Source organism: Mustelus asterias, chromosome 15 (genome assembly GCF_964213995.1).
Source record: "Mustelus asterias chromosome 15, sMusAst1.hap1.1, whole genome shotgun sequence".
NCBI lineage: Eukaryota > Metazoa > Chordata > Chondrichthyes > Carcharhiniformes > Triakidae > Mustelus > Mustelus asterias.
In genome coordinates this window covers 66,627,700-66,649,758 of record NC_135815.1, presented here as the reverse complement: position 1 = coordinate 66,649,758, position 22,059 = coordinate 66,627,700, and the positions used below count along the sequence as shown (strand labels likewise).

General features: G+C 43.0%; 1 protein-coding gene across 4 annotated transcripts in view; it reads left to right on the top strand.

Annotated features, from left to right (window-relative positions):
- Positions 1-22,059, top strand: part of znf292b (zinc finger protein 292b) — a 252,138-nt gene that overhangs the window by 213,655 nt on the left and 16,424 nt on the right. The window contains exons 5-7 of one of the 4 annotated variants that reach the window (XM_078230034.1): positions 11,787-11,989; positions 16,534-16,670; positions 21,888-22,029. In XM_078230034.1, coding sequence (XP_078086160.1) covers positions 11,787-11,989; positions 16,534-16,670; positions 21,888-22,029 — 482 coding nt within the window. Of the gene's footprint in view, positions 1-11,786; positions 11,990-16,533; positions 16,671-21,887; positions 22,030-22,059 lie in introns of those variants that run through there. The other 3 variants (XM_078230035.1, XM_078230036.1, XM_078230037.1) reach the window with 3 other exon arrangements.

Genomic DNA, 22,059 nt, shown 5'->3' with positions numbered 1-22,059 from the left:
AAAACTGTCTTGACTAATAAATAAAAAGAATGGATTGCATTTGTCTGAGAATAGGTTTCATTGTATCCTCGCTGAATTGGTTCATCGGTGTATTTTCAATGGGAATGTAATTCTGTACACACATTTGTGAAGTTTTAGATGGAAGGAGAGAATTGTACTCATCTCAACCCCCTTCCCACAACTGAATATTAGAATCATTTGGCACAGGGCCAATCAGCCCACTAAGTCTTTGTAGGCTTATTGAAAGACCTGTCCTGTTGTTCTGGCAGTTCTACTCTTTCTCCAAAACCTTTTCCCCTTAAAGTCCTTTTGAATGTTACTATTGAGTTTGCTTTCACCACTCTTTCAAGCAGTCCATTCCAGATTATAGCAGTCTGCTGCATAAAGAAATCCCCTCAATCTCTCCTTTGAGTGAAGTGGTACCACAGTGTAAAATCTTAATTGGCTATTTCTCTTTTAAAAATGATGGTGCTTTGTAGTCTCTTTCAGCCAGTAGGCTTGTTGTAGTCCATAATACAATAGTGCTATAAAAGTGCTACATAAAGTTAATCAATCTTGTTTTTTTGAGGCAGGGTTGGAGAGGTTTGGTTTAAAGCTAGAGTGTAGAAGAATAGGAGGTGACTTGATCAAAGTCTAAGATCCCGAGGGGTATGGAAAGGTGGATTTCATAGTCATAGAGGCTTACAGCATGGAAAAAGGCCCTTCGGCCGCCCTTTTTTTTTAACCACTAAGCTAGTCCCAATTGCCCGCATTTGGCCCATATCCCTCTATACCCATCTTACTCATGTAACTATCTAAATGCTTTTTAAAAGACAAAATTGTACCCGCCTCTACTACTACCTCTGGCAGCTTGTTCCAGATGCTCACCACCCTCTGTGTGAAAAAATTGCTCCTCATATTTGGAGAGGATGTTGCCTTTTATCAGAAAATCCAGAATGAAGGATCACTCATTTAAGACGAGAAGAAATTGTTTCTCTGAGAGTCGGGTCTCTGGAACTCTTCCTCAAAAGGCAGTGGAAGCAGAGTCTTTAAATATTTTAAGGCAGAACTAGATAGATTCTGAATTAACAAGGGGGTGAAAGGTTATCTCTCCGCTCACATTGTCTGCACTTTTAAGACTTGATTACCTGTTAAGACTTGCATTCCAACCATTATTTTGTAAATTGAGTTTGTGTCTTTATATGCCCTGTTTGTGAACAGAACTCCCACTTACCTGACGAAGGAGCAGCGCTCCAAAAGCTAGTGGCATTTGCTACCAAATATATCCTGTTGGACTTTAATCTGGTGTTGTGAGACTTCTTACTGTGTTTACCCCAGTCCAATGCCGGGCATTTCCACGTTAGATCAGCAAGCACAGGGGTGATGGCTGAATGGGACATGCCACAAGTAGGTTTTTGATGATCTTAGTTTCCAGATGGTAGAATGTGATAGACCGGCCACAAGTGCATTGGAGTAGTCAAGTTAAGAGTTGACAAAGACATAGACAAGTATTTCAGCAGCAGATGAACTGAGGTAGAAGTGAAATGAGACCGTTATTCCTGTGCACTCAGCCCTCACCTTTTTTCCATTACATTGATGACTATGTTACTGCTGTTTTCTGCTCTCAACCTGAATTTGAAATTTCATCATTTACTTTCAATTTCCGCCATTCTCTTACAAAGAACAAAGAAAATTACAGCACAGGAACAGGCCCTTTGGCCCTCCAAGCCTGCACCGACCATGCTGCCTGACTTAACTAAAACCCCCTACGCTTCCGGGGACCATATCCCTCTATTCGTATCCTATTCATGTACTTGTCAAGATGCCCCTTAAAAGTCACTACCGTATCCACTTCCACTACCTCCCCCGGCAATGAGTTCCAGGCACCCACCACTCTCTGTGTAAAATATCTGCCTCGTACATCTCTTTTAAAACTTGCCCCTCGCACCTTAAACCTATGCCCCCTTGTAATTGACTCTTCCACCCTGGGAAAAAGCTTCTGACTATCCACTCTGTCCATGCCTCTCATAATCTTGTAGACTTCTATCAGGTCTCCCCTCAACCTCCGTCGCTCCAGTGAGAACAAACCAAGTTTCTCCAACCTCTCCTCATAGCTAATGCCCTCCATACCAGGCAACATCCTGGTAAATCTTTTCTGTACCTTCGCATGATCTGCTGTCAATATACTGCTGATCAGTGTGTGGCAATCATCTGAAGAGAATTGCTAGTTAATCATGTGACATTTATTGTACTATAAATAGAGACAGTCGGAACACTTTGAGGAACACAAAAGCGTTGGAACACTTTGAGGTCAGTGCGTCTTGTAGGTTAGTACCACCGAGGATATGTTATGCAATAAACATGCTTGATCCTGAAAGACCTGACCATATTGATTCTTCCTCCATATCCCTTTACTGTGAGTAACATCCACCTCCGACTCATCCTTTCCCTGACTTATCTGTCTCCATTTCTGAGATAGGCTATTAAATAATATTCATTATGAACCTCCTGAATCCCAAAACCACCTTAATGTGAAGTCAAGAAGAATAAAGGGGCTGAATATTATTTGAATGCAAAAAGCAGCAGCACAGGGATTTAGGAGTGCACATGCATAAAACAGAAAAGCTACGATGCAAGCTAAGCAGGTGATAGGAAAGGCAAATTAAATGTCGGCTTTTATTTCAAAAGGAATGGAACATAAAAATTGGGAAGTCTTGCTAAAACTATATAAGGTACTAGTTAGACCACACCTTGAATACTGTGGACAGTTGTGGTCCCCTTATCTAAGGAAAGATATACTGGCATTGGAGGCAATCCAGAGAAGGTTCATTGTTTGATCCTGAGTATGGAGGGATTTTCTTATGAGGAGAGGTTGAGTAGGTTGGGCTTGTAGTAGACAGATTTTTAATCAGTAAGGGAACCCAGAGTTATGGGGATAAGGTGGAGAAGTGGAGTTGAGGATAATCATCAGATCAGTCATGATCTCATTGAATGGTGGAGCAGACTCCACTGCCCAAATGGCCTACTTCTGCTCCTACGTTTTATGGTAACTGCACTTCCTCACACCATGGAAGCATTCTTTAAGTTTCTACATCTCTGTTGCATCTGTTCTAATGCTGCAGTCTTCCCTGCAAGCATTTCTGATATTTCTTCCTTTTTCCTCAACCAAGCATTCACTGCTATCCTAATGCATAGGACCCCCAATTGTTTCTGTTCCATCCATGCACTTCTACTTTCACCCCCTCCCCCTTTCTAGTTCACTAGATTGATTCAGGGATGAAGTACTTGATGAAAAGTGATCAAGCAGTTTAGGCCTATACTCACTTCATTTTAGAAGAATGAAAGGAGATCTAATTGAGATATATAAGATTGTTGCCTCTCGGATGCAGGATCAATTGATGTTACAGACAAAGACACACAAACTCTCATTATCATAAAACAATCTCCTTTATTGTACCTTCCTTTTGTGGTAACTTGGTATCAAAACTCCACAATAAAAAGTATCAAAACCTCATTGCACAATGTATTGAACCTTTGTCTTACTTTTGTTATGCACAAAGTATCTAACCTCTAACCTACTTCATGGTACAAAATGTATCCAAAAGGTATCAAAAGCTTCACAAAAAATATCCAAACTTATGACTTGGACTTGGATACTACGAGGTGAGGTGAACAGACTCCCTCGGGGTGAGTTTTGTTCCAATGGCTCCGAGTCCCAGGGTGGGATTTTCTGGCCACGCTTGCCCCAAAATTGGAAAATCCCATCCAAAGTCAACGGACCTTTTCATGGTCCGTGTCCCGCCCGCTACAATTCTCACGGCACAGTGGTTAGCACTGCTGCTTCACAGCATCAGGGACCTGGGTTCAATTCTGGCTTTGGGTCACTGTCTGGAGTTTGCATGTTCTCCCTGTGTCTGTGTGGGTTTCCTCCAGGTGCTCCGGTCTCCTCCCACAATCCAAAGATGTGCTGGTTAAGTTGATTGGCCACACTAAATTGCCGCATTTTCTTCAGGGGGGTTAGCAGGGTAAATATGTGGGGTTATGGGTATGGGCCCTGGGTGGGATTGTTATTGGTGCAGGCTCAGTGGGCTAAATGGCCTCCTTCTGCACTGTATGGATTCTATGATTCACTGTGGCGGGCAGGGTAGGAAAATTCTGCCCCAGACTTAGGATCTTGTCCTAAGCTTCTCCTGTAGTGGTAAGTGCTGCAGGTTATCACTCCCGATGTCTCTTTGATTTTACTAGCACTGATCATGTTTCCAATCATGTATTCGCAGGACAGGCACTAACCAATCTTTTTGGTCACAAATGCTCAGTCGTGTCTCTCTCAGGGTCATATTTCTCTCAGGAAAACAACACATGGGTCTGTGTTCAATCACTGCCTGTTCAAGGCATAGTAACAGCCACTGTCCAATTAACTCCTGCGCCTGTTCTTTGATGATACAGAGTTAGCCTATCAGGCTACAAGATGCTAAGGGGATTGACAGGGTAGTTGTAGAGCAGGTGTTCCCTCTTGTTGGACATTCTAGAACGAGAGACCATAGCTTTAGGCTTAGGAGTAGCAGACTTAAAACAGAAAAGAGGAGGAATTGCTCATTCAAAGGGTAGTGCTTCTACCGGAGAGTACAGTGGATGCCGGAACGCTAAACAAATTTAAGGAGGAGATAGCTTTATAATTAGTAGCGGGATGAAGGATTATGGGCAGGAATGTGGAGATGAGGCCAAGATGAGATCAGCCATGTGTTGAATCGTAGGTTCAAGGAGCTAAATTGCCTACTCCTATTCCTGCTCCTAGTTCTCATGTTCTTATAGAAACATAGAAGATAGGGGCAGGAAGAGGCCATTTGGCCCTTAGAGCCTGCATCGCCATTCATTACGATCATGGCTGATCATCCAACTCAGTAGCCTAATCCTGCTTTTTCTCCATAACCTTTGACCCCATTCGCCACAAGTGCTATATCCAGCTGCCTCTTGAATACATTCAATGTTTTGGCATCAACTACTTCCTGTGGTAATGAATTCCACAGGCTCTCCACTCTTTGAGTGAAGAAATGTCTTCTCACCTCCATCCTAAATGGTCTACCCTGGATTCTCAGACTGTGACTCCTGGTTCTGGACACACCCACCATCGGGAACATCCTCCCTGCATCTACCTTGTCTACTTCTGTTAGAATTTTATAAGTCTCTATGAGATTCCCCCCTATTTCATCTGAACTCCAACAAAAACAATCCTAACCTAGTCAATCTCTCCTCATACATCAGTCCCGCCATCCCCGGAATCAGCCTGGTAAACCTTTGCTGTACTCCCTCAAGAGCAAGAACATCCTTCCTCAGAAAAGGAGACCAAAACTGCACACAACACTCTAGGTGTGGCCTCACCAAGGCCCTCTATAATTGCAACAACACATCCCTGTTCCTGTACTCTACCTCTCGCAGTGAAGGCCAACATGCCATTTGCCTTCTTTACTGCCTGCTGCACCTTTGTGCTTATCTTCAGTGACTGATGCACAAGGATACCCAGGTCCCGCTGCACACTCTCCTCTCCCAATTTACAGCCATTCAGGTAGTAATCTGCCTTCTTGTTTTTGCTTCCAAAGTGATTAACCTCACATTTATCCAAATCATACTGCATCTGCCATTGCTTTGCTCACTCACCCAACCTGTCCAGATCATTCTAAAGGACCTCTGCATCCTTGTCACAGTTCACCCTCCCACCCAACTTGGTAACATCTGCAAACTTCGAGATGTTACATTTTGTTTCCTCATCCAAATCATTAATATATATTGTGAATAGCTGGGGTCCCAGCACCAATCCCTGTGGCACCCCACTGGTTACTTACTGCCTGCCAATTTGAAAAGCACCCATTAATTCCTACTCTTTGTTTCCTCTCTGCCAACCAGTTTTCTATCCATCTCAGTACACTTCCCCCAATCCCATGCGCTTTAATCTTGCACGTATGTAACCATGATGGTGTTCCCTTTATCCTCACCTTCCACCCCACCAGTCTACATATCTGATAGTCCATCCACTGCCATTTTTGCCATCTCAAACATGATGCCACCACCAAACGCACCTTTCAGCATTCCATTGGGACCTGTCCCTCTGTGACACCTTGCTGCACTGCTCATCAAATCACCCCCTGCACCCCCTCTCCTTCCCATGAACCCTTCCATTCAAATGCAGGAGATGCAACATCTAAACATTTATCTCCTCCTTCATCATCAATCAAGGCCCTATACACTCCTTCCAGATAAAAGTTATTTACTTGTACTACTTCCCTTATTAGTATACTGTAGTCACTGTTCACAATGTGGCATACTCTATATTTGGGAGACCAAACACAGATTAAGTGACCACTTTGCTGAACACCCCAATTCAATCTGCAAGCATGACCCTTGGCTTCCAGTTGCCTTTTGTTTTAATTTTCCACTTCAATTTGGCACTTCACGCCTTCCAGACTCAACATTGAGTTCAATAGTTTCAAGTCATAACCACTGAACCCATTTTGTTTACTTTTTCTTTTGTATTGACAACAAAAGAAACATGTCAAAGTTTTTCATCTTGCAAACATGAAGACACTATGCAAAAGTGCGAGTGTAAGGGGAAAAGAACAATTTATAAGAATGCTGAGTGGTTGGCAAGTGGATTGCTAAAAGCGTTGCCATGGAGAATGCTCCAAGTAATGCTTACTGACATCTACGATTGGCCAACATTTACGAACTATTCCACGGTGTGCTCAGAATTATGCTGACAACCAATTTAAGATTGTCAGTTGGGCTCAGTGTGGTGCATTACATGTATTGGAAGCTACATGTTAACACACAGGACCAGGTTCTTTGCAGACAAAAAGAACATGTGCACACCTTACACCTGGTGAAATAAGTGACAGCCATTTGCTGATTCATCCCCAAGGCAATGCCTGAACCAATCTGGGTCAACTGCCTGGTTTAAATTTCAAACAATGCTTGGCAGTTAACTGTCCGTTCGGAGAGGATTGATGACAGCAGATTTAAAGGAGGGAGGCATAGGGCCCTATTTTACCATTTTGATTCTAAGTGCTGGACGGACTTGAAACTGGGAGTGTTTCAGATCTGACTTTTAGACCCGTCCTCAGGCACCCCCATACGCACTCTGCCTGAAAAAATATTATTAACGATTCCGAATCGCGCTGCACAAGGCTGTGAGCGGGGCTTAACGCATCCGAAATCCTGCGGCTCCGATCGGCGCCTCGAATTGCGCTTGCGCAAACATAGAACAGTACAGCACAGAACAGGCCCTTCGGCCCACGATGTTGTGCCGAGCTTTATCTGAAACCAAGATCAAGCTCTCCCCATCCTATCATCCTGGTGTGCTCCATGTGCCTATCCAATAACCGCTTAAATGTTCCTAAAGTGTCTGACTCCACTATCACTGCAGGCAGTCCATTCCACACCCCAACCACTCTCTGCGTAAAGAACCTACCTCTGATATCCTTCCTATATCTCCCACCATGAACCCTATAGTTATGCCCCCTTGTGATAGCTCCATCCACTCGAGGAAATAGTCTTTGAACGTTCACTCTATCTATCCCCTTCATCATTTTATAAACCTCTATTAAGTCTCCCCTCAGCCTCCTCCGCTCCAGAGAGAACAGCCGTAGCTCCCTCAACCTTTCCTCATAAGACCTACCCTCCAAACCAGGCAGCATCCTGGTAAATCTCCTCTGCACTCTTTCCAGCGCTTCCACATCCTTCTTATCGTGAGGTGACCAGAACTGCACACAATATTCCAAATGTGGTCTCACCAAGGTCCTGTACAATTGCAGCATAACCCCACAGTTCTTAAACTCCAACCCCCTGTTAATAAAAGCTAACACGCTATAGGCCTTCTTCACAGCTCTATCCACTTGAGTGGCAACCTTTAGAGATCTGTGGATATGGACCCCAAGATCTCTCTGTTCCTCCACAGTCTTCAGAACCCTACCTTTGACCCTGTAATCCACATTTAAATGAGTCCTACCAAAATGAATCACCTCACATTTATCAGGGTTAAACTCCATTTGCCATTTTTCAGCCCAGCTTTGGATCCTATCTATGTCTCTTTGCAGCCTACAACAGCCCTCCACCTCATCCACTACTCCACCAATCTTGGTGTCATCAGCAAATTTACTGATCCACCCTTCAGCCCCCTCCTCTAAGTCATTAATAAAAATCACAAAGAGCAGAGGACCAAGCACTGATCCCTGCGGCACGCCGCTAGCAACCTGCCTCCAATCCGAAAATTTTCCATCTACCACCACCCTCTGTCTTCGATCAGACAGCCAGTTACCTATCCAATCGGCCAACTTTCCCTCTATCCCACACCTCCTCACTTTCATCAAAAGCCGACCATGGGGGACCTTATCAAACGCCTTACTAAAATCCATGTATATGACATCAACTGCCCTACCTTCATCAACACAAATTCATCAGACAAAAATAGATAGAATGTGGCTCCCCTGCCACATCGCTCCCGGGCCGGATACTGCCTCCCCCTGGCTCCCACAGACATTGCCCCACCCCCACAACATTACTGACCCCCTTATCCCCCCCACCCCCTCCGCCACTTAGACCAATCACATGCCCTTCCCCCTCACTGACCTCAGGCAGAGTGGCAGCAGACCCCTCGCTTCCTCCTCAGACGCTCAGCACTTACCTCCTCACTAACTGGAGCGCCTGAATTGGACTTTTGTACTGCATGGTCTGTTTCACCCCGATTCTGGATGGGCGAAGCGGTGGTAAAGGGGGAAGTGCAGGTTAAGTTGGGCGTGAAGCCCATTAAGTCAATTTAAATGCATGCAATGTGGATAGTCACTGACTTCACTCCAATCAGCAACCACTCCATTCCCGCTCCACATCTGTTTCGGGCGCAGTCCCGTTTGCGGCCATTTTCGGGCCTTGGTAAGGGGGGAACTGGCGCAGAGGCGGGCGCAGATCAAGCTACTCGCCTTACGCCCGACTTTACCAAGTTTTCGTGCCCGAAAAGGGGCACAACTTGATGGTAAAATCGGGCCCACTACATCTTCAAGAGCTAACCTGGGGACCTGGAGGGAAGTTAGTGGTCAGCAATTTAGTGGGAATAGGGTAGAGGAAGTAAAGGTGGAACTTATGACTCTGATGCACTCGGTGAGGGCATAAAGGGAGAAAGGAGAGAACCTAGAGAAAGATGCAAGTCTAATTTTAAAAATCCATTTCCTGATTGTACTCCAGGATGAAACTCTCCACTGGTTGGAGTCATAGCTAGCACAAAGGAAGATGATTGTGGTTGTTGGAGGTCAATCATCTCGGCTCTAGGACATCACTGCAGGGGTTCTTCAAGGTAGTGTCCTAGGCCCAACCATATTCAGCTGTTTCATCAATGACCTTACTTTCATTAAAAGGTCAGAGACTGAGACTCACTGCCGCTGGTGGCGGGGGAGTGGGAGGAAAGAGACGCTGGCTGCTGGTGTGTGTGAGAGGAGAGAGATCCCCAGCCTTACGATTCACACTCTCACTCACTGCCATACACCAACATGCTCACACAATAGGTGAAGATAAATTAATGAGTACCAAGTGTGAGCTGGAAAAACACAGTTTGGCCCTCTTGTACTCTAATGGTCGCGTTTATTAATTACTCAATATTTTAAATGACCAATTTATTGTTTTGACATTGCTATATTTTTGCTGAGGATGTTGTTTTTTTCCTTCATACCTCAACATTTTATTGATGTTCATGTTTAATGTTGCACCAAACTTTAACTTTTCGAAATTTGCTCATCGGCCTCGAGTGATTAAAAAAAAATTGAAACGTGGCCCCTCGTACAAGAAGGTTGAACAAACCTACCTAGAACGACAAGGGCAGCAGATACCATCACCTGGAAGTTCCCCTCCTAGCCTCACCACCCTGACTTGGAGATATGTTGCCCTCTCTTCACTGTCAATGGGTCAAAATCCTTGAATTTCCTCCCTAACAGTACTATGGGTGTACCTAGACCATGTGGACTGCAGCTGTTCAAGAAGGTAGCTCACCACCGTCTTCTCGAGGGCAACTAGGGATGGGTAATAAATGCTGTCCTAGCCAGTGATTTACATCCCTTGAATGAATAAACAAATTTAAAAGTGCATTAAAATGAGCTCAGAAAGATGTAATTTTGATGCAGTGGATTAACATTAAATAAATCCCATCCTTGATGGCAGATCATTTAATATACAGCAGTGCTAATGTAATGCTAACTGACGGGGTTGGCTCAATAGCACCACTCATATTTTTGAGTCAGAAGATCATGTGAGCAAGCGCTCCTAACGAAGCTGTAATTTTCCATGACCATGGCAGCCATGACTTCTGGACTGTTTACCCCAGTCCAACACCGGCATCTCACAATGTGGAGATGCCGGCGTTGGACTGGGGTAAACACAGTAAGAGTTTTAACAACACCAGGTTAAAGTCCAACAGGTTTATTTGGTAGCAAATGCCATTAGCTTTCGGAGCGCTGCCCCTTCGTCAGATGGAGTGGATATCTGCTCTCAAACAGGGCATACAGAGACACAAGGGCATACTGTCTTGTCAACAGTGTAATCCTGTGTGTGAGATGCTTCTCCAAGGCGGCCTTCACGACACACGACAGCGCAGAGTCGCTGAGCAGAAACTGATAGCCAAGTTCCGCACACATGAGGACGGCCTAAACCGGGATCTTGGGTTCATGTCACACTATCAGTAACCCCCACAGCTTGCCTCGTGGACTTGCAGAATCTCACTGGCTGTCCTGTCTGGAGACAATACACATCTCTTTAACCTGTGCTTAATGCATTGTCTGTATCTTTAAGACCTGGTTGGCTGTAGAGATTCGCATTCTAATCAGTATTCTGTAACTTGATTTTGTGTCTCTGTGTGCCTTGTTTGTGAGCAGATATCCACTCCATCTGACTACCATGACTTTTAAGGGATTGTGAAGAATAACTTTTAATTCAGTGGGTGGTAATGACCTGAACCTTGTCGCCTACAAGGGTGGTGGAAACATAGACAATCGATGATTTCAAAAGGAAGATGGATAGGCAGTTGAGGGAAATAAACTTGCACGGTGACAAAGATAGAATGGGAGGATGTAACTGACTGGGTTGCTCTACAGAAAACCAGAATGGATTTGATGGGCCTAATGCCTCATCTGTCCTGCATGACTCCGAGAAGGGTCTGTAATCATGAGACAGATCTAAGGTGATCGACAAAAAAATCAAAGGCAACATGAGCTAGTGACTAATGATGACCTGAAATGCATGACTTGAAAGGATAGTGAAAGCAGATTAAATACTAACTTTCAAAAGAGAAACGAATAAATACATGAAGGGGGAAAAAGCTACAGGGTTATGAGGAAAGGTTAGGGATTAATTGAATATCTCTAGCAAAGAACTGGGACATACACGATGGGCCTTCAGTGCTGTATCATATCGTACTCATGTTACAGGTTGGTTGTTGGTCTTTGGAATCATTTGACCATGCAAGCAGAACGTGTATTTAATTGCCTATTGTTAAAATTAAAGAAACTGAATTTCTAACACGTTCTATATTGATTATGTGTAAGCTTATATTCCTTCTAATTTGTCAGTTATGCTGGGCTCCAGCTTTTGATGTTTCATACAAATTTCCTGGTTACACTACTTCAGGCACACAATAGAAGAATGTAGTTGGGTGGTTCAGCTGCAGACTAGGAGCTTGTAGAGGTGAGATGACAGTTTCAGAAACTTGTAGTCTATAAAATCGTGTAAGTAAAAATGAGCAATCTTTGAGGATATTGATAGATTTATGATCTTTGCAGTGAATGAATTTCTGGTACAGGAAGGTCCTGCCCTCCTTGAAATGCGAATCCGACACCTCGTCAAAGGAAAGAGAATTGATCAGGCTACAAAGTTGGCAAAAGTTTGTGCAGAACATCCAGAAATTGGTACAAAGAGTATTTTTAAACAGATCTACCTTACCTGTCTCTGTACTGCATCATCCAGCGACATATTGATGGAAGAGGTAAGCATGGTCCAATTATTGACTCTGTTTTGACAAAGCAAAGCAAGCTTAGTAATTTTGTGAAAGATCTTTTTAAATGAAAATTGTATCTATGTTCTTTCAGGGACTTTCGCATCTAGCAGTATTATTTCCAAACAGAAGAATTTCAGTTTTGTGATATCTGCAGGCCGTCAATTAAATAGTGGATTCTCTGATCATCATTTTCAAATCCTCACTGGATGAGGATTAATTAGAGAAATGCTAATGTTGTACCTTTGTTTAAAAATGAAGCGAGGAATAGACAGGATGATATAGGCCAATCAGTCTGTTCTCAGGAGTGGGCAAATGATTGAAATCAGTTCTGAGTGATAGGATAAACTGTTACTTTGGTACTGAATAATCAAGGACAGTCAGCATGGACTTGTTAAGGGAAGATAGTGTCTGATCAACTTCATTGACATTTTTGAGAAGGATCTCAAGTGCAATTGATGTGGACTACATGTATTTTAGCAGCTTTTGACAAGATTCCACGTGGTTTAAAAAAAATACAAGACAGTGGGATCCAGAGGAATGTAAGGTGGCTTGATAGAAAATTGGCTGAGTTGCAGGAAAGAAAGGGTAATGGTTGACAGGTACTTTTGTGACTGGAAAGCTTTTTCCAGTGGGGTTCTGCAGGGATCAGCATTATGTCCCCTGCTTTTTGTGGTATATATTAGTGATTTGGACTTAATTGTAGGGGACATAATCAAGTAGCCACAGACGATGCAAAAATTGGCCATGTGGGTTGATAGGATATTAATGCACTAGTCAAGTGGGCAGAAAAGTGACAATGGAATTCAACTTGGTGATGCATTTGGGGATGTCAAGCAAGGCAAAGGGATGCACAATAAATGAGAAAATATTTTGAGGTATAGGGTAATGAGGGGTTGTTTTCCTTGGAACGGGGAGAGGCGGGGTGTTAAGGAGAGATGTACAGAATTGTGAGGGGCTTGGACAGAGGAAGGGTCTGTTTACTTTCGTAGAGAGGTCAGGGGACATAGATTTAAGGCAATTGGTTGAAGGATTAGAATGGAACTGAGGAATTGGTTTTTTTTCACCCAGAGGGTGGTATGGTCTGGAACTCCCTGCCTGAAAGGCAAGGAGAGGTGCAAATCCTAAACTCATTTAAAAGGTACCTATGCATCTGAAGTCCTGTAACTTTCAGTAACCTACAGATCAAGTGCTTGAAAATGTGATTAGGTTGGACAGCCCATTTTTCAGTAGGCACAGACATGATGGGCAGAGTGGCCTCTTTCTATTCTACCAATTTTTCTACATTACCTAAAAATCTGAAAAGGATATGCAGGGATGTGGGGAAAGAGTAAGGGAGTGGCAATATGTGAATTGCTCCTTAATGGGGCTGGCATAGACACAGTGTCCGAATGGCTGCCTTCGATGGTTCCATTCTATGATATTTATTTTGAAGTTTAATGTTTCTGTAAGTAAAGCTCAGCTGGCTGAGAAAAGGGCCCAGAGAAAGTAAAGGTCAGTAAATCATATACCTTTCTGAACAGCTGTCATTCTCTGCAGCAAATGCAGCAGAGACTGCCATGCCAGCTTCTGAGTCACACTACGTGATGCAGAACACAGAACTGACCACAACAGCACAAACCATCATCTTGCAAGGCTGTCGCCCAGAAGTTAATTTTCCGTTGTTTCATCTCAAATAAAAGATCAGAGTTCAACTACCAGAATCAATTAACAGTCAATTTGGCTTTTCCTACTTGGTGAGTTTTGTAGGGTACAATTGATATATCTGTCCAAAAAAAAATGTCTGTGATGAAGGTTAGCTGTATCAGCACATCAAAAAAATGTTATCGTGATGTCTGCTTCCACTAGTGGATTTAGTCACTATCCTGGTCAGGTCAGGGATGTTCTCCCTCCTCCTGTTGGAATCTTCTCACAATAGATAGAGCTTTTCAAATCTTAATGCAATTTCATAATTGAAATGTGGCAAGAGCAACCAAACCTCTGGTATCTTCTACTAATGAAAATCAAACAAAGTCTAACACGCTGTCGAGGAACATAAGCTGCCCTGCATGAGCTCACTATGAAGCAAACTGTGTATGAACTGGACATGGACACAATACTATATTTTTTATTTTACCTTCTGAATGTGATTATGATGCTGGGGAATGATTCCATGAATGCCAGCGACTCTTCAGAACTCTGTGTGTGAATCCATTACCAAAATGCTATTATTATAGCCAAGGCCAATGTGAGACTGATGCTGGCCTTTCATGGTTCTGTCAGCGAGGCAGAAATCACACTAAAGGTGTTCAGTGAGTCACAGAGAAGGTGGATTCATTGGCAGAGATAACATAGTTTATCAAAGGGGGATAAAAGGGGACATGAGAAGACTTTGGCGGATAGGGTTAAAGAGAATCCTAAGGCGTTCTATAGGTATGTCAAGAACAGAAGGTTGGTTAGGGCAAGTTTAGGGCCAGTTATAGATGGCAGAGGGAAGTTATGTGTGGAACCGGAGGAGATTGGTGAAGCATTGAACCAATATTTCTCTTCGGTGTTCACGCAAGGGGACATGAATATAGCTGAGGAGGACACTGGGTTGCAAGGGAGTAGAATAGACAGTATTACAGTTGATAAGGAGGATGTGCAGGATATTCTGGAGGGTCTGAAAATAGATAAATCCCCTGGTCCGGATGGGATTTATCCAAGGATTCTCTGGGAGGCAAGAGAAGTGATTGCAGAGCCTCTGGCTCTGATCTTCAGGTCGTCGTTGGCCTCTGGTATAGTACCAGAAGATTGGAGGTTAGCGAATGTTGTCCCATTGTTTAAGAAGGGGAACAGAGACTTCCCCGGGAATTATAGACCGGTGAGTCTCACTTCTGTTGTCGGCAAGATGTTGGAAAAAATTATAAGGGATAGGATTTATAGTTATTTGGAGAGTAATGAATTGATAGGTGATAGTCAGCATGGTTTTGTGGCAGGTAGGTCGTGCCTTACTAACCTTATTGAGTTTTTTGAGAAAGTGACCAAGGAGGTGGATGGGGGCAAGGCAGTGGACGTGGTATATATGGATTTTAGTAAGGCGTTTGATAAGGTTCACCATGGTAGGCTTCTGCAGAAAATGCAGATGTATGGGATTGGGGGTGATCTAGGAAATTGGATCAGGAATTGGCTAGCGGATAGGAAACAGAGGGTGGTGGTTGATAGTAAATATTCATCATGGAGTGCGGTTACAAGTGGTGTACCTCAGGGATCTGTTTTGGGGCCACTGCTGTTTGTAATATTTATTAATGATCTGGATGAGGGTATAGTTGGGTGGATTAGCAAATTTGCTGATGACACCAAAGTCGGTGGTGTGGTAGACAGTGAGGAAGGGTGTCGTAGTTTGCAGGAAGACTTAGACAGGTTGCAAAGTTGGGCCGAGAGGTGGCGGATGGAGTTTAATGCGGAGAAGTGTGAGGTAATTCACTTTGGTAGGAATAACAGATGTGTTGAGTATAGGGCTAACGGGAGGACTTTGAATAGTGTGGAGGAGCAGAGGGATCTAGGTGTATGTGTGCATAGATCCCTGAAAGTTGGGAATCAAGTAGATAAGGTTGTTAAGAAGGCATATGGTGTCTTGGCGTTTATTGGTAGGGGGATTGAATTTAGGAGTCGTAGCGTTATGTTGCAACTGTACACAACTCTGGTGCGGCCGCACTTGGAGTACTGTGTGCAGTTCTGGTCCCCACATTACAGGAAGGATGTGGAGGCTTTGGAGAGGGTGCAGAGGAGGTTTACCAGGATGTTGCCTGGTATGGAGGGGAGATCCTATGAGGAGAGGCTGAGGGATTTGGGATTGTTTTCGCTGGAAAGGCGGCGGCTAAGAGGGGATCTTATTGAAACATATAAGATGATTAGAGGTTTAGATAGGGTGGATAGTGATAGCCTTTTTCCTCTGATGGAGAAATCCAGCACGAGGGGGCATGGCTTTAAATTGAGGGGGGGTAGTTATAGAACCGATGTCAGGGGTAGGTTCTTTACCCAGAGGGTGGTGAGGGATTGGAATGCCCTGCCAGCATCAGTAGTAAATGCGCCTAGTTTGGGGGCGTTTAAGAGATCCGTAGATAGGTTCATGGACGAAAAGAAATTGGTTTAGGTTGGAGGGTCACAGTTTTTTTTTTTTTAACTGGTCGGTGCAACATCGTGGGCCGAAGGGCCTGTTCTGCGCTGTAATGTTCTATGTTCTATGTTTTTGTTCAACCTTAACTCTGTAATCTTGTATGGCTTGTATGTGTTCATTCTCTGCTCTTGAATGTCTCCTGTCTACACCACCAATGAACATTGACTTCAGACATCTTGGTCTGACATTTTGGCACTCTGTTCCTAAATTTATCCACCTTTATAAGTGCCTTCGACGATGTCCCATAAACCAATCCGTTTGATCTTAGTTGCCATCTTCTCCAACATGTTCAGTGGTGTTCCAGAATTTTGGAGATTTGTCCGTTCCTTTGCCTTGTTAGTTGCTCCAGAAAACATATTTTAATTGTAGTCCTCAAATTGTTGTGTTTGTGTTTAAGATCTCAGCAGTTGACTGCAAGGATGCATTGGAGATGATATGCAACCTGGAGTCTGATGGGGAGGAGAACTTAGCCCTCATCTTATGCACAGCTTTCCTCACACGGCAGCTTCAGCAGGGAGATGTATACTGTGCATGGTGAGTCACCCTTCTCACCTGCTGGAGGTGAATTATGTGTTATTACCAGAGCATTTGCTAAACTAATCTTTTTTTGTGTGGAGATTCACCTTAGGAGTCTATGGTTCTCAAGATACAACTGGAAGAAAGCCTTTTTTCATTTCCAGATGTCTGATCTTCTCAAAATTGTTTATGGAGATGCAGTCCCCTTTCTGTTGATGTTTTAGCAATGTCAGCATAAACTGGCTATGTTATCATTTTCCTTTGATAACTATTGTGCTTGTCTGATGTGTGAACACTGAGAAAAGGCATATTTTTTTCCATTTTAAATATTCAGAATCAGCATCAAGCACTCTCTAGCATACCCAGATATAATGTCCTTCTTACTCAGCTACAGCAACGTGCCTTAGCTATCCTTAGAAGAACATTCCAAATCCATCATTGTGCCCTATTCTTATGACTTCTCTGAGTGATATTGCAGCAGCCTGCACCATAGTGTATAGTTTAATGCTATAAACTGGATCACTCCCCACCAGAAGTGGTTAAAGACTGTCCAAACTCATCCATTCAGGCTTTGAGCCTAAGAAAAGCAACTGCATGCTATCCCACTATTTCACCAAGTTCTTTAACAGATTAAAACAAATATGTGCAATTGACAAAAGAATAATCGATAGTATTGCAAGAGTGAAAGGGCGTGATAATTAAAATGGTGGGTACATTTTATTTGAGGTCCTCCAAGGAGTTTTGTTGAGACTTTTTGCTTTATATCAAATATATTTGCTTCAAAATATTCTAAATTAAAACCTTCTGTGCTAACTTTCAGAAATTTGCTTTAGAGCCAATTGTTAAAATGGTGATTTAATCAGATTTTACTGTGTTTAATTTGTTCGTAAGCTTTGGCTAGTTAACAGAAAAATGAATATTATTGGTACAGTTAAATAGCTGAGTGTATCTGTGTAAAGAATTGCTTGTTAAGGATAATTTTGTAATAATGGAATTGTGCTGAGGTTTTGTGGCACAATGAGTAGTGTCGCTACCTCTGAGTCAGAAGCTCCAGGTTAAAGATCCACTCCAGGACATGATGGCCATGGAAGATGCATTCATAACATGGTTGAGTATCAACAATCCTTCCGCCAATGGCATGTGGTAAGAGCAAGATTCCTGGTCAGCCATATGATGAAAAGAAATTGGAGTTTCTATACCAGAGGTTCTCAGACTGGGTTCTGTGACTGGGATTCTAAGTCTTGTATGTGTACATTTATTATTCTGTTATTCAGCAAATACTTCCAAGTCTTAACTTTTTGTTATTGTTAATAGGAGCCCCCACTCAAAGACACTCCCTCACCCACTCTCACCTGCAGTTGACTGGTCTGAGTGGGCCCCAAGAAGAGCCAAAGGTTGGGGGGTGGGTGAGGGTGCAAGAGCCAAGGGCTGAGGAGGGACAGGGGGTAGTCAGAGGAGAGCCAAGGCCAGGGGCGGCTCTTCTCAGTCCAGGGGCACGGGTGGGAAGGTGACCTGGGACCGTGGGAGTTGGGGGGGGGGGGGGGGGGAGCTTAGTTGGAGGGGGGGTGTGGGGAGCTTAGTTGGAGGGGGGGTGTGGGGGAGAAGAGCTGGAGCCCGCGTGGCTGAGAGTTGGCTGCAGGAGGGTGGTGGTGTGGCTCGGTTGGGAAGAAGAGTCAGGTGAGAGTGGGTGAGGGAATGTGTTTGAGCGGATGCTGCCATTAAAAATGACAAAAAGAAGTAAGACTTTGAAGTATTTGTTTATTATAATAAATGAATAATAAATAAAGTAAGACGTAGAAGCATCTTTTTAAGTTTTTTAGTATGTTTGTACCTATTGCACAATTTTTTTTGTGGTTTGGTTCTTCAATGTAATCAGGGTGTTTCTCACAGGTCCCTTCAGTACTCTATGGGGGGCAAAAGTATTCTGTGGCTTGAAAAGTTTGGGAAACCCTACTCTACACCGTCACTATCCATACCTCAAGCTACAATGTACATGTAGTATTCAGCAACTCAGGCTCTTTGGGGAGCTGTTTGGCTCGGTTGGTTGGACAGCCAGTTTGGGTCAGATTGATGCCAGCAACATGGGATTTGATCTCTGTTCTTACTGGGGTGGTTAAAAGACCTGCCTCTTTGCCCTACCCATAGTGGAGAACAGAGTGTTGTTAGTCAGACTTAGCTCGAGCAGAAAACTGAAGAAGAATAATGCAAACGATTTGGTAGTGTTTCAGTGTGTTATACTAACACATGGGGAGGCGATCTTACTGCCTCGTCCCACTGGTTGATCGGGGTGGCAAGCCAGTTAAATTGGGCAAGAAGCAAAAAATCAAGTTCGCGCTTGGTTTCTCATCTCTCATGATCTTGCTGGTCCTGTTTCAATGTGCATTAGCACATTTAAATGTAATTAGGCCCATTGTGAGATGCATGATCAGCATGACCTGATCAGGGTAGCCATTATCCCACAGCAAAGTACTAATGCGCCCTAATTTGGCATCAAGCTTGCACAGTGATCAAATGGCTCTGGACTAGTTAAGAGATTGCCAATAAGGTCGATCTTCTAGCATGTGGAGATGTGCATCGCGATGCTCATATTGACTAGTGAGGACAGGCTTGAGTAGATTCCTCACATAACAAGTCAAAAAAAGGGAGCTCATTAGACTGTTCAATTTCAAATGGGAATTTGAGTGCAAGATGAAGTACGTTTAAGGTAATGAAGTTCTTACGTGCGGCTGCAGATTCAAAGATAGCACACATATCATCTATGCATTGAAATGTGGACAGGGTCCATTGACATTTCATGAAAACATTTCCTGTGGAAACCAACAGAAATGTTAGCAAGAGCTCAGCCGAGAGGAGATCCCATGGCAACACTATCTATTTGAGCTTATATGGTGTGTTTAAAGCTGAACTCAATTGCAAGAGTTTCCAAGTTCATAAGTTCAATAAATGCAGATTCAGAAATGGCAGTGTGTCTAGATTGCCAAGATATAGCAGCATCATGCAAATATCTATGGCTTCCTTGAATGGCACATTGGTGAACAGGTTTGAAATATCAAACGAGCACATGAACACGACATTGCTATCGATATGCCTGTTGTACATAAGTTTCACGAAGGTTAAGGAATCTTTCACTGTGCATGTGAAAACTGATTCAGAACTGATTGCAGCAACTCACTCAGCCATTTGGCTAATTCATCGATAAAATGGGGCATAATGGGGTATCACCTGTGTGTGCCTTGGGCACCCATATCTGTCCTTTAGGCAATAGGAGTATGTCTGGGCATTGTACCTTGCTTTCAAATAAACAAAAGCATTGGAGACAATAGTTCTCCATGGCAATGCCTCAAATAATCTGTCTACTGCCAAACTATCAACACTCTTTTCTCATGCAATATAAATTGTTACTCCCATTCAAATTTAGTATTCTTCTGTCTGTCTTGAGTGAAAGACGAAAAACTTTTTTTCAGCAATTTCAATTTTGGTAAATGTGAGGTGGCATATTTGAAGACTAAGATGTTCACATATTGTTTGAATAAGAGTCAATAGGGTAGAGGAATAAGGTGATCCAGGGTAAAGATACATATGATCTAAATTGTGACAGAAAGAACATAAAAAAGCAAAGCAAACGAAACACTCGAGTTCATTACCAGATAAATTTGTATATCTGTTGGTGAGATCACTCTTGGGAGTCCTGTGCACAGCTCAAGTCTCCATATTATATAAAGCATACAGAATCTAGTGCCAAGAAGGTTTACAAGGATGATACCAGAACTAAGAGAATATCCGTGACGGGACAAATTGGGACACTTCTCTAGAAAAGATGAGGCTGAGGACTGAGTTGATAGCGACTTTTAAGATTATGAAAGGATTTAATACAGTGGAAGAATGTTTCCACTTACATTTCTGCTAAAGGTCATGATTATAAAAATATCTTTAACAGAAATTTCAAGAGAAACTTCTTTACTTGGAGTGATGACAATATGGAATACACTACCACAAAGAGTAGCTGAACTGCATAGCATTGGTCAAGGGGGGATTTGTTATAGGTGTTCAAAATCATGAATAGTTCTGATAGAGTGATTGAAGAGAAATTGATAGAAGGGTTACTGACCAGAGGACTCCAATTTAAATTGATTGACAAAAGAATTAGAGGTGACAAGTAGAAACATTTTTTTAAAAAGAGAAGTACAGCGAGTTGATGTGATGCCTGAAAGTGTGGCAGAAACAGATTCAATAGGGAGCCTCCAAAGGAAAATTGGGTAATAGTTGAAAAAAAAAGTACAGGGCTTTGGGGAATGAGCAGGGGATTAATAGCATAGATTTGCCAAAGAACACTGGGTTGAATGGCCTACTTCTGTGCTGCATCATTCTATAATTTCAAGGTGCATTTAAAGGAAAGTTACATAAGCACATGAAGGAGAAAGGAATAGAAAGATATGTAGATAGGATTAGAGGAATAGGGGTGGATGGAGGTTTGTGTGGCACAGACCAATTGGATTGAATGGCCTGTTTTTTAATGCTACAGACCCTATGCAACCCTACTTAAGAACATAAATGGGAGCAGTAGGCCATTCAGCCTGCTCCAGCATTTAATAAGACCATGACTAATATGCTTATGGCCCTTAATTCCACATCCTGCCTCTGCCCCCGCCCCATAACCCTAGACTTCATTGTGCCATTTTTAATTTGAAACAAAAGATAGGGGGCAACAATCTCCATGGCTCACCTTGACCAGAGTCCATTTGCCAACAGCTCAGTTCCCTTTTCCCATGCAGTATAAGTTGTTGCTCCCTTTGAAATTTGGCATTCTTGTGTCTGTCTTGATGAGTGCAAGATGAAAACTTTCGCCAGCATGTCTCTTTTTCCAACAATGTTCCAAATCTGTAACTATTTAGCAACTATTTCTATTTGAAATTAATTTGGTAAATATTCAACCATTGAGTAATTTTATTAATGTCTTGTTAAATGTTGTCACATTCTTCCTCAGTGTTAACTACACCCTGCAATTTGGTGTCCACAAATTTTTTGTGATATTTCTGATTCCAGAGTCCAAATTGTTTAAGCATATTGTAAAAAACGGTGGTCCCAATACTAATCCACTTTTGCAGCAATTGCTATCCTGAGTAGCCACTCTCTTCTGTTTTGTAGCCAATATGCTACCCATGTTCCTAGTTGTCCCCTGACTCCACATGCTCTGAACTTGTGAAATCAGTAACAGCTAAATACTTTTGATTTCAGGGAACTGACACTCTTCTGGAGCAAACTGCAGCAACGGGTGGAGTCTTCCACACAGATCTTTCTGGAGTGCTGTCGGCAGTTCTCTATGTTGTCCAAAACAGTTTATCATATTTTCTTTCTTATTAAAGTCATACAATCAGAGGTAGGAATAATCTATTATACAAAGTTCCAT